Here is a 12,312-nt window from a genome sequence, read left to right on the forward strand (position 1 = left end):
GTATCTGCTGAATGTACTTCGTAGTAATGAGATTTCTATAGACTCGTGTTATATGGGGAAACTGTCGGGACCATAAAAATACTTCGTTGTAATAAAAATTTCGTTGTAAAGATATTCGTTGTAACGGAATTTTACCAGTATGAACATATTCAAAAACTTTCTAAGTACTTAACATAACAATTTACGTATTGCAGGCGGACTTCAGTTGAACTTGGTGTGGAAGTATCTCACCTCCCCAGCCAAAGCAGTTTTCACACTGGATGCCACCCACAATAATCTGTGTCTTTAAATGCTGCTCCCTCCCCACTTTAATGGTCACCAAGGGGTACAGAGCACCACAAAAATATTTTATCAGATTACCCAGCAAAAATAAAGGACAGCAAAGTACCAAGCAAAGTTTAATTTGATGGTGGTCGTCCAGTATAAGCTACAATGTAAGCAGGATGATCAAAAAATATAGTGCTCATTTTCTAAATGGCCACAGGTTAGCTCCTATGTATTGATATACGTGCATTAAAAACAATTCACAGCATTTGTGGTTTATAATGTATGTTTCTTGTTTTAGAACACGGATACCAGGAGAATCAAACAATGATGATGTTTAAGATAGCAGACATTGTACGGGAATTAGTTATGGGTCAGCAAAGTCCATTCTCCTCAGTCAATTACATATTAACTCTTTTAGGGAGGATGTTGAGTTTTGTCAACAGGAGGGGTTGAGGGTGCATGTCGACATCCAGGGGTAGAGGGCATCAATCAGCTGTTAATGGTGACAAAACTCACTTGTATGTCACAGGCATTCCCTCTCTACTTGGAGGAATGTTAGACTCATTGACTCTGCACCTAATCCTTGCGTGTGTGTGAGTTACGAAATGTAAACAAATGTAAACAAAGGCAAGATGGCATCGACATCTCACAAGGGCGCAAAGTGAGTGCAGAAAAGAAAATAAACAGCAGACAATGTTTTGCGAATTATTGTTGAGTCAGTCTCTGATTTTGTTGACAGTGATCAGGTGATCGAGTAAGAGAGTGAGGAACTGGCATCAGCTGATCGGACACCAGCCGATGCCGCCCTAGCTGATCAGCTGCCAGCTGAGCGCATTCGTGCAGCCGATGCACCTACGGTAAGGTTTGTGTGGGAGGAATACCCAGACATTGATCCATGGGAGCCAACTGGCTACCGGACTACACAAGACAGCATGGCTTGCTGTTGGACATGACAGATTACCAGCCGCTGGACTACTTCAGGCTGTTCTCTCCTGATGCTGCTTTTCAGCTACTGTCAGACAAGACAAAAAGGTATGCAGAGTACTATTTTGAATCGCGGGCTGTGCTTGCACCACATTCTCGTTTTTCAAAGTGGAAACCCACAACAAAAGAAGAGATGAAAGGCTTTGTAGCATTATAAATAGAGATGGGACTAGACTGGTGATATAACTTCAGGGAGTATTGGTCCAAATGTGCTTTGTCCCCTGGTGGCTTTGGACAGGTTATGCCGAGTGATAGGTATGTGCTGCTGCAAAGTTTTATTCACTTCTGTGATAACCAGAATCAAATCCCAAGGGGTGAGCCAGGCTATAACCCCATGTATAAAGATCAGCCCCTGCTTGACATTGTGGAACCAACATATAAAACAATTTTATCAGCCTGGCCGTGATTTGTCTGTGCATGAATATATGATAAAATACAAGGGACGCCTTTTTTCCGCCAATATATGACAGACAAGCCCACAAAGTATGGCATAAAGGATTTTGTACTGGCAGAAGCAAACACTGCTTTCTGCCTGAAAGTAATTAGATATACAGGAAAGTATTTCTTTCAAAGAGAGAAGTGTACCTTGACAAGTCAGGTTGTGCTGGAGCTGCTTCAGGGCTATGAACATTTGGGTCATGTTATGTACATGGACAATTTTTATACATGACCAGAATTGTTCATGGAGCTACAGAGCAGGGGAATTGGAGCTTGTGGCACAGTGAGGCTGAACAGGAGACACGTGCCTTCACAGTTGAAGCCAGACAGGCTGAAGATGAAAAGAGATGACAATATGGTTTTCATGCAGGTGGAAAACTTGGTGGCAATGGCATGATGTCAAATGGGTGACTTGTCTCTCTACAGTACACACTAACAATATGTGAAAAAGTGAAGCAACAGACAATTGAAAAGGAAGCACAAGTGCAACACACATTGTAAGCAGTGCAATGTAGCAATGCATGCAATTGGCTGCTTTGAGCAATATCATACTTTGCAGGACTTTGTTGTGTAACATGTATGTGATATGTATGTGAAATCATAGTATGTGAAATCATATAGTATGCAGGCTCATACAACATGCAAGACAGTAACATTTGTCAAAAGTAAATATTTTTTGTTGATTTGATATGTTAAACCATTTTTTTGTTTTTTCTTTTTAAAAAGTTAGTTTTTTGAAAAAGATTCAGCCCTGGGAGAAAAGAAACAAACAAATTAGCCCTAAAAGAGTTAACAAGGTTTATGTACATTGGGCACACAGACTTTTGACTGCTGAAACGAAACATCACCACATACAATGTTTCTTAAGAAACCAGAGCTAATTTAGACTAGGAGAAATGAAAGCAATTAATCAACATTACTTTTATTTTTTTTTTTTGGCAGCTGTGAATCAGGGAAATGAGGCAACAAAAACATTTGACCACCTCCTTTTCTGCTTCACGACAATGCCCTCCTTAACACTGTATGGCTTGCAAAGGCTACTCTGAAAAATTATATAGCTACCACCTGTACCTCAATCTGGAAGGCAACTTTTGTGGGGCATACTCTGCCAATAATGGAGGCAATAGTTTGGCAACAAAAGATTTGTTGTTAAAAAAGGCAAAACATTTTATTTGAATGGCATTAAAAAAGCTCAGTTTTGGTGGTGTTTATATTAACAAAACTTATGATCATCCATTAAAAATCTCATCTGAAACTAGTTTTTACTCCTTTGCTCACACACAAAATACAAGCAAACTGTCTTAAATGGTTCTACAACATGTATAGTGAATTTTCACTGCTTGGATGGCTTCACCTGAGCAACTGGCCTCTCAAAGATTATATCAGAAGTAAATGCATTAGTGTTCTATTTGATTTAGATAAAACAAATGTGTTACTAAGAAGCTAATCTTTGAAACGGTAGACTCTTTAATGGAGGGAAATTAAAAGGCTTGCTACTACTAAATCAGATTATTTTGTTGCCACATGTGCACTGAAGCCACTCAGTCTTCTACTGCAGTTTATACACACTACTCACTGGATAAACTTCAGTCCTTTTTGGATTTCCTGCCAGCGGCTGCTTCTGTCTTTTGACACATCTGACATGTTACCCAGCACATTAAATCCAGGAAAAGTCAAATACCTGAAACAAAGGCAGAGATTCACATAAATGAGGACAATTAGGCAATGGCTAGCATGGTACACTTTTTAAGCAACAGGCCCCAAATACAAATGAGTCATCTCCAACCTTTAGCTGACTTTTTTTACTTATTGAAACTGTTATTAAATTAGACAATGTTGTCACTAGCAGATGCAGATGTTTAGAGAAGCTTGTACAGACACGGAATACACATGTGTAAAGATCCTGTATGTCTGCAATACATTATTATTTAGAAGAGGGTAAAAACAGAGCACTGACCAGTTAAAAAAATAAATAAAAAGCTAATGGTATAGGATTGTAATGAACCCCAATACAAGCTCCTATTGCTAAAGGCCAAGAAGGTGAGACATTAATAACATTTAAAAACATGCTGCTGCCTCTTGGTTTCTGCTAGTGCATGGGTACATATTTAAATTATGTTGTGGAATGCATTTTGATTTTCACGGACATTGCTAGAGTTCAATTTTATTTTTTTCAAGGACTGCTATCCAAGTACAAATTAAAAATTAACAGACCCAAACATTAGTTTCTAACTTTGTCTGGATTATCCAGTAGGTTTATTAAAGAACATCCTCTAAATGAACAAGTATAGAAATGCCACTGTTGGTGAAAGAAGTGTAAAAGCACAGTGATGGGATTAGAACTGTTTATTTTTTTCTACCCATGGACCAGGAATGTCACTTTTGGATCTCTAAATCCAGAAACATAACAAAATACAGTGGGGAGAACATGACTCTTCTATAAGAGTTAAAGGTGAGCCAAAACCTTCACTATGATAATGATCCTAAACTTCCTACAGGAATATCATGATGAAAACTAAAGTGTGGTGTTTATTCATAACTGCCAACTCATACAAAACACTTAAGCAAAGGAAAAAACTCCCTAAAGCAAATCTTATAATTAATTAATAACTACAGGACAGCTTGCTATGGTCATAGCTGCTAAAGGATGTATTATTTCTTAATACATTTAAAGATTACCTTAATTTTGTAAATGAGCCAATTTTTATTTTCCCATTTTTATTTGGCATTGATCTTAGAATTTTCCACTCCTAACCAAAACTTTGTTAGTTTTATATATATATATATATATATTTTTTTTATTATTAGAAAAATATATATATATATATATATATATATATATATATATATATATATATATATATATATATATATATATATATATATATATATATATATATATATATATATATATATATATCCATATTACTAACCGAGAATGCTAAACCGGATGGACGCAGGGACATCCGGCCATGGGCCGTAGCCGTAAAAAGACGTACTGCGCAGGCGCCCCAAGAAATGAGGCGCCGCGAGAGGCGGCCGCGACCACAGAAAAAAGGAGTGAGCACAGAAAAAAGGAGTCAAAGAAATGAGGCCCCGCGACCACAGAAAAAAGGATTCAGCACAGAAAAAAGGAGTCAAACGCAGGCGACGCACAGCGCCGCACGAAACCCATTGCACACGAAACTAGCACACAAAAAAAAGAAACCGCTCGCGCCCACCTGCAAGCCCCCCCCCCCCCTACAGGCACCGGACAGGACACACACAAAGAGGACGATTCAACCAGCCCCTGGCACACAAAAAAAAAGAACCCAAAACCACCCCACCCACCCTACAAGCAACAGACGGGACACACACAAAGAGGAGGATTCAACAAGCCCCTGGCACACAAAAAGAAAGAAAACGCTCGCGCCCCACCAAAACATCCCTCTCCCACCCCTGCCCCCCCCCCCACGCCGAAAAAGCACACAGCGCTGCACGAATCCCATTGCACACGAAACGGGACCCACACAAACAGGAGGATTTAACAAGCTCCTAACGCACCAAAAAAAAGAAGCCGTGACCGCCACGCCAGGCCCATTAGAGACGAGACACGGCACACGAAACGTTCACAACAACGACGAATCAGACCCACAAACACACTAACATCAATAAGAAGTGACACCCAAAGCCCCATTTCTAAAGGAACCATCCATATTAAACATACGTCATCTCAACACCTTCACACTAGGCAGCATAGGTGGATCTCCGTACAATAAAGCACTATTAACCGTTCAACTGCAGAAAAGGCTCCATATTAACAGTGAGTGCGATCCTCCTTATTACTTATCCATATTTCGCATGCTGAGGAACAAACAAGTCATGAATACACGCTCACGGGTACAAAACGATTCGGCTCGGATAACGGGACCAAACACACGAACCCGCATGAAACAACAAAATACACGGCGGCGCATCTGCATTACATCCTACAATAGTTCATTTGATTTTGCATCTACCGGAGTAAATATCAGGTCACCAAAAGGCAATGACCCATACTGCTTTCGCGTATGTGGACAAATATTACATCGCATTGGAACAGTGCACCCTGAAACAAATCAAGAACGCAAATATGCACAAATCACATCGGCACCTACAAAGCGCTTCTGAAACCGCGGAAGAAAAAATGTCTCGGCTCCAAAAACACATGTCACTCCTTATTCCAAATACCGGTCCCAATCACAGAAACATCGGTATCCACTATGACAATGCACAGTAACAATGCACGTGACATCCGTCTTGCCACACTATTAATTATAGATGAATGTACAATGGCATCCAGTCACTTACTCAACACCATTGATAAACTTCTACAAACGTTGATGAATAATAATATTCCCTTTGCGGGAAAGGTACTTTTATTAGGAGGAGATTTTAGACAGTGCTTAACTATTACTCCACTTACAATGCGCTCAGCTAAATTGTTCAGTCCACCTTAAAATACGCGGACAATTGGCATTGCGTTGATGAATAATAATATTCCCTTTGGAGTAAAGGTACTTTTATTAGGAGTAGATTTTAGACAGTGCTTCCCTATTGCTCCACATGCCATGCGCTCAACTATTATTCAGTCCACCTTAAAATACACGACGACATCATATAAACAACACGAGACCGAACTACAATACATATACAGGCATGAGACCTGATTGGTGATAATACGAAGAAACGAACAGTCCGCATAGTAACAGTGAGTTCGATCCTACTTATTACTTATCCATATTCCTAACGATAAAGATCAAACAAGTCATCAATTCACGATCACGGATACAAAACTAGACGGCTCGAGTAACGGGACCACAAACACGAACCCGCATCAAACAAAAAAATTCACCTCGGCGCGCTTCAAAAAACGCGGAAAAAAAAATGTTACGCGAACAATTGGCTTTGCTTTCTAAAGATACACTTGGTACAAAGCATGCGATTTCCAGATCCCGAATATAACAATTGGTTATTACAACTAGAACATTGTACACTCACCAATACAGATGGACTTCACCCAGATTACGGAGATATTTGGAACAGCGGTCTCATTAGACCAAATGCCCCTTTTAACACAACGCACTATATTATGTCCAAAAAATATTTATGTTGATCACATTAATAACCAGGTCATTTCATTACTTCCTGGAGAAGCACGGCTCTTTCTAAGCTCTGACAAACTTGACTCTGATGACGACAATGAACATCTGAATTTCCCCTTTGAAGATTTGAACACTATTAACCCAGCCGGATTACCACAACACAATCTTAGCCTTAAAAACGGAACAATAATCATGCTATTAAGAAACCTTAACACTAAACAGGATTTATGCAATCGCACACGTTTAGTCGTCAACACCATGACACACAATGTTATTCAAGCAACAGTTCTTACAGGATCACATGCTAACAATACTGTTGTCATTCCTAGAATTGACCTTACGAGTTCTGACCTACAATTACCTTTTACATTGAAACGCCGACAGTTCCCCATTAAACCTGCATTTGCCATGACCATCAACAAATCACAAGGACAAACCATGGACAAGGTTGGCATCTACCTCTCTGAGCCCGTTTTTGGACATGGACAACTTTATGTTGCCTTCTCACGTGTTCGACATTCATCTGACGTTAAAGTTAAAGTTATAAATGCTCCATGCCAAGGAAGACTCATTCAAGGACAGGACACCATCTTTACTACTAATGTTGTGTACAAAGAAATATTCCAATAAACCATTACTCTGTGCCAAACACTGTATTTTTTGCTTTCTATATGCATCATCCACACCTGCACACTATTCTATATCTAATTCATACATCTCACTCTTTGTCATACCCCAACGCCAGGGGTTGGCGAGCGAAGCGAGCAGGGGGCGGAGCCCCCTAGTATATATATATATATATATATATAGATATATAGATATATATATATATATATATATATATATATATATATATATATATATATATATAGAAAGAGAGAGAGAGAGAGAGAATTGAATTTCTGTCTGCCTGAAGCATCATGCAAGGACCACGGCACCTTTTTATAATAAAATGTACAGTTACTTCCAATAAAATCTTAAAATTACTTTATTTTAAAAACAACTATAAATAATTTAAACTGAGACAACCTTACTAAAAGTTGGCATTCTCAGCTGAAATACTACTAAATTAATACTAGTACATTCACTAGATGATAGGAACAGATTAATAGTGTGAATAATTGAAATTACTCTGAAGGAATGTCACTTTGTTTATTTAGAATCTATGTTATCTGATAACTTATTCTTATACAGGTTGACAATCAAAAATCCAGCAACCTCCAGACCTGAGGAGTGCCGGATTTTCGAAAATGCTGGATTTTGGATGGTTCTATATGCTGTATATTGTATATTTAACAGAAAATGACTACCTGTACAGTCCTTTAAAGAAAGAAAATTAAACACTAAATGAAAAGCAAATTAAATTTTAATGTTCACCAACTAAATAAAACAGTTCTTCAGAATTTTACTTAGCCCTAGCCTCTAACATTTTTGAAACCAATCCAATGTAATATCAGTGGTAACCCACCCCTTCTTGTTGGCATGGTAATGGACAGGAAGTTGTGTCATACTCTTGAAGGCCCTTGGATGTAAACTTTTCCCGATAATGAGCAACTTACATCTATGGGTACCCACAGCATTAGAGCAGCACATTACCGTGATGCGATCTTTCGAAGCTTTAACCCCGATGGCGATCCTGCATCCTAAGTTGTTAGAGTTCTTTTTGGCGTACATCTCCAAAACAAGGCAGTCTCATCTGAACACTTGTTCAGAACTTAAATGTTCATCACTAACTACCTCTGCAAATTCATCCACATATGCACTAGCCGCATCTTTGTCTGCTGAACATTTTTCCCCCCACACACTGCACGAAACTGCAAGCCATGTTACGACTTGAAATGATGCAGCCAATCTTCTGAATATTCACACTTGTGTTGCAATCCCAGATCTTCATGAACCACTTTGGCCTGTTCCTTTAATGGTTGGGAAGCATGCACTGGTACAGTGCGTTGCCGCACCCACTACAAGTTGAAACAACTCAGGATCCCGGTTGGCAACCCCCCAGGCAGACACGCGGTCCAGTCCTACCCTCCGGAAATGACCCTCTATCTGCCGCAGCCAGGTGTTATGTGGGCGACCCCTTGCCCTGGTCCAGCCACTTGGGTCCCCAACAAATGAGGATCTTATTAACCGGATCATCCTTGGGGAAATGCGCCACATGGCCGTAGTGCCATAACTGATGCTCCCTCACAATGCAGGTAATGTGCCTCATTCGGGACTCCATGAGAAACCGCTCATTCGACACAAAGTCAAACCAACGGTACCCAAGGATTTTCCGGAGAGACACAGTACCAAAGCAGTCCAGTCTTCGTCTCAGGTCACTGGATAGCGTCCATGTCTCACAACCATATTGTAAGACAGGAAGCACCAGGACTCTAAAGACTTGGACCTTCGTCCTTTTGCATAGATATCGGAAGTGACACACACCCCTTTCCAGCGATCTCATGACCCCCCATGCTCTCCCAATCAGTTTACTGACTTCACAGGAAGAGTCACCAGAGACATGAATGTCACTGCCAAGGTAAGTAAACCTCTCAACAAGGTCAACACTCTCTCCGCAAACAGACACACTGCTGATGGCTGTGCCCAGAATGTCATTAAAGGCCTGGATCTTGGTTTTTATCCAGGACAATCGCAATCCCAGACACTCAGACTCCTCACTCAGTCTCTCGAGCGCCTCAATCAGAGCTTCCATTGACTCCGCGAAGATCTCTGCATCGTCAGCAAAGTCAAGATCCATGAATCTTTCTTCACCAACAGATGCCCCACAGCCGCTGGACCCCACGACCTTGCCCAACACCCAGTCCATACAAGCACTGAACAGTGCAGGAGCAAGAACACACCCCTGACGAATCCCAGAATCAACTGGGAAAAAAACACAGAGGTCCTGCCTCCATTCTGCACAGTACTCACAGTACCATTGTACAGGCCAGTCATGATATCCAGCAACCTCGAGGGGATCCCGCGAACCCTCAGGATGTCCCACAGGGCAGCTCGATCAACTGAGTTGAGCACTTTGTGAAAATCGGCAAAGGCTGCAAAGAAACTCTGCCGATATTCACTTTTGCGCTCTATGAGAACCCTCAGTGCCAGGATGCGGTCGATGGTAGATTTCTTAGGCGTAAAACCAGACTGTTCCAGTCGCTGGTAGGTGAGCAAGTGATCACGGATCCTATTGAGGACAACCCTAGCAAGGATCTTACCCGGCACCGAGAGCAGTGTTATCCCCCTGTAGTTGCTGCAATCCAGGCGATCACCCTTCCCTTTCCAGATAGGGACAACAAGTCCCATTTTGCCGTCAGTTGGGATGATGCCAGTCTCCCAAATGGAAGCAAAGATTGCTTGCAATGCCAGGGGGACAGCCTTACCACCAGCCTGGAGAAGTTCACCCCAGACACCACAGATCCCTGCAGCCTTCAAACCCCCCCTAACCACCCCCCCCCCCCCCCCCCCACCTATGCTGGTTCACCACCTGTGCAATCTCAGTGAGATTGGGTAGTTCACAGCTAATTGGAGGATCAGCATCAAGAACCGTGGACCCAGACATATCCAACGTCCAACGTTTTTATAGGTAAAAACATACACATTTGCATCAGCGGACTTTGAAGCAGGACCACTTATAACTGATGAAAAGTATGAAAAGAAATACTTGACTGAATGATGGAATCAAATTAAATTGAAAGAGCAAACATTTAATAATGATAACAACATACACTCAAATTTTGCATTACTCCTGTTAATTCAATTCAAAAGAATACAGTGTCCTGTAAAATTATGTTTTGCAATTACCACCAACACAAGTCAAGATATTAGGAAAAGTAGGAATTGATTTAATGCTGGAATGTTTTACTTACAGCCGGAGGATCAGCTTTGAATAACTGCTCAAAGAAGCCAGCCCAGCGGGTCACAACTGCAGTGTCATCTGTAAGTACCATTCCATCAGCTACCCGGACTACGACTCTCCGAGGAACAGATTCAGATGTGCGTAATGCTTCGATTCCTCTGTAAGCAGGACGTGGGTCGCTAGACCACAGATGGTGTGTCACTTGCTCACAGATTCCTCTTTATCTTTATCTGCCCTCAGAGCCCTCGCAGCCGTCCTTCTCAGTTCCCGGTACAGACCAGAGTTGCCACTGAGCCGTGTGCTGCGACTCCTCTTGATGATATCCAGGGTGCCCTGTGAGATGAAACACCTCCTTCTGGGAACACCGGTAACACCAACACAACCCTCAGCAACCTTCAGGGTCTTGTCACGGAAGGTCTCCCACATCAAATTAGGATTGGCAGTTGTACCCAAATCTGAAAGTTCCTCACACAAACTGCTTGAAAACTCATTAGAAACAGCCTGGTCTTGGAGTCTGGCCAAGTCCAGGCTCATTTTCCTAGCAGGTGATAACCTACTGGACCTAAGCTGGATCCTAAGAGTAGCAACAACAGGTCTATGGTCAGAATTCACAAACTGGGCACTTCTGTAGACCCTGCAGTTTTGCAAGAGCATTCAGCATCTGCCCACGAGGATGTGATCAATCTCCTTCACCGCACCACCAGTATTTGAGTACCAAGTCCAACAATGCGGTTCAGGGCGCTGGAACCAGGATCCAATGATTTGCAGCCCCTGACCTTTTGCAAAGTGAAGGAACATGGAGCCACTTTCACCATGGTCACCAGACCTATGGTGACCGAGACAATCCTCATAGCCAGCCCTGTCAGTGCCAGTGGCTGCATTGAAGTCGCCCATGACCAGAGGAGTGTCACCCCATGGGCACCCATCAACCACCACGCAAAGCTGCGAATAAAATGTCTCCCTCGCCGAGACATCACTCACCGCGGTCGGAGCATACACTGAGACAACAGACAAGGCACCCAGTGAGTGCCGTAATCTGAGTCCCATAATACGCTCGTTGAAAGGAGTGACATCGGACACCATCGTAAGAAGCCAATCCGCTACAGCAACAGCTACTCCCCGAGTATGACAGCCATCAGACCGACCAGGCCAATAAAAGGTGTATCCACCTACAGAGATCTGGCCAGTCCCCAGTCTGCGCACCTCCACTGACATGTGGAATTTTACGCAACCTCTCTGGGACCCGAGTGCTGCCGTGCAGTAGGCGACACCTCAGCACCACACCAGTTCCGATCCCCAACAGACCTGACCCTACTGGCTCTCCAACGGTTTCGACACTTCCAGGGATGGGGTTCCCAAGGGCTTTCCCCCATCCCCTTCATGATGCAAGCAGCCTTCCTATGGGCAGCTGCAGCAGAGCTAATTCTGCAGAGAGCAAAAAGGGGTTCTTTCTGTAGTCTCGGAGCACTGTGAAGATTTTTTTACAGTGGCCGGAGTGCTAATCCTGCCACCAACCCCCATGATTTCCCTGCAAGTTGGAGGACCGCTTGCAGGGCCGGATGCAGTTTAATGTCATACCCAGGACGTTAATAAATAAATCACCAGAAATTTCCACACCTTCACTTACATGAAAATTAAACCAGGTTATGAGAACTT

The 12,312-nt window shown here is 42.3% G+C and overlaps 1 protein-coding gene across 1 annotated transcript in view; it reads right to left on the minus strand.

Moving 5' to 3' along the window:
* The window catches only part of zc3h7a (zinc finger CCCH-type containing 7A), a 103,198-nt gene that overhangs the window by 75,169 nt on the left and 15,717 nt on the right, over positions 1-12,312 (minus strand). Inside the window, exon 2 of the mRNA XM_028813864.2 lies at positions 3,266-3,370. Coding sequence (XP_028669697.1) covers positions 3,266-3,333 — 68 coding nt within the window. The 5' untranslated portion in view covers positions 3,334-3,370. The remainder of the gene's footprint in view (positions 1-3,265; positions 3,371-12,312) is intronic.

This window comes from Erpetoichthys calabaricus, chromosome 11, assembly GCF_900747795.2.
Source record: "Erpetoichthys calabaricus chromosome 11, fErpCal1.3, whole genome shotgun sequence".
Classification (NCBI taxonomy): Eukaryota; Metazoa; Chordata; class Cladistia; order Polypteriformes; family Polypteridae; genus Erpetoichthys; species Erpetoichthys calabaricus.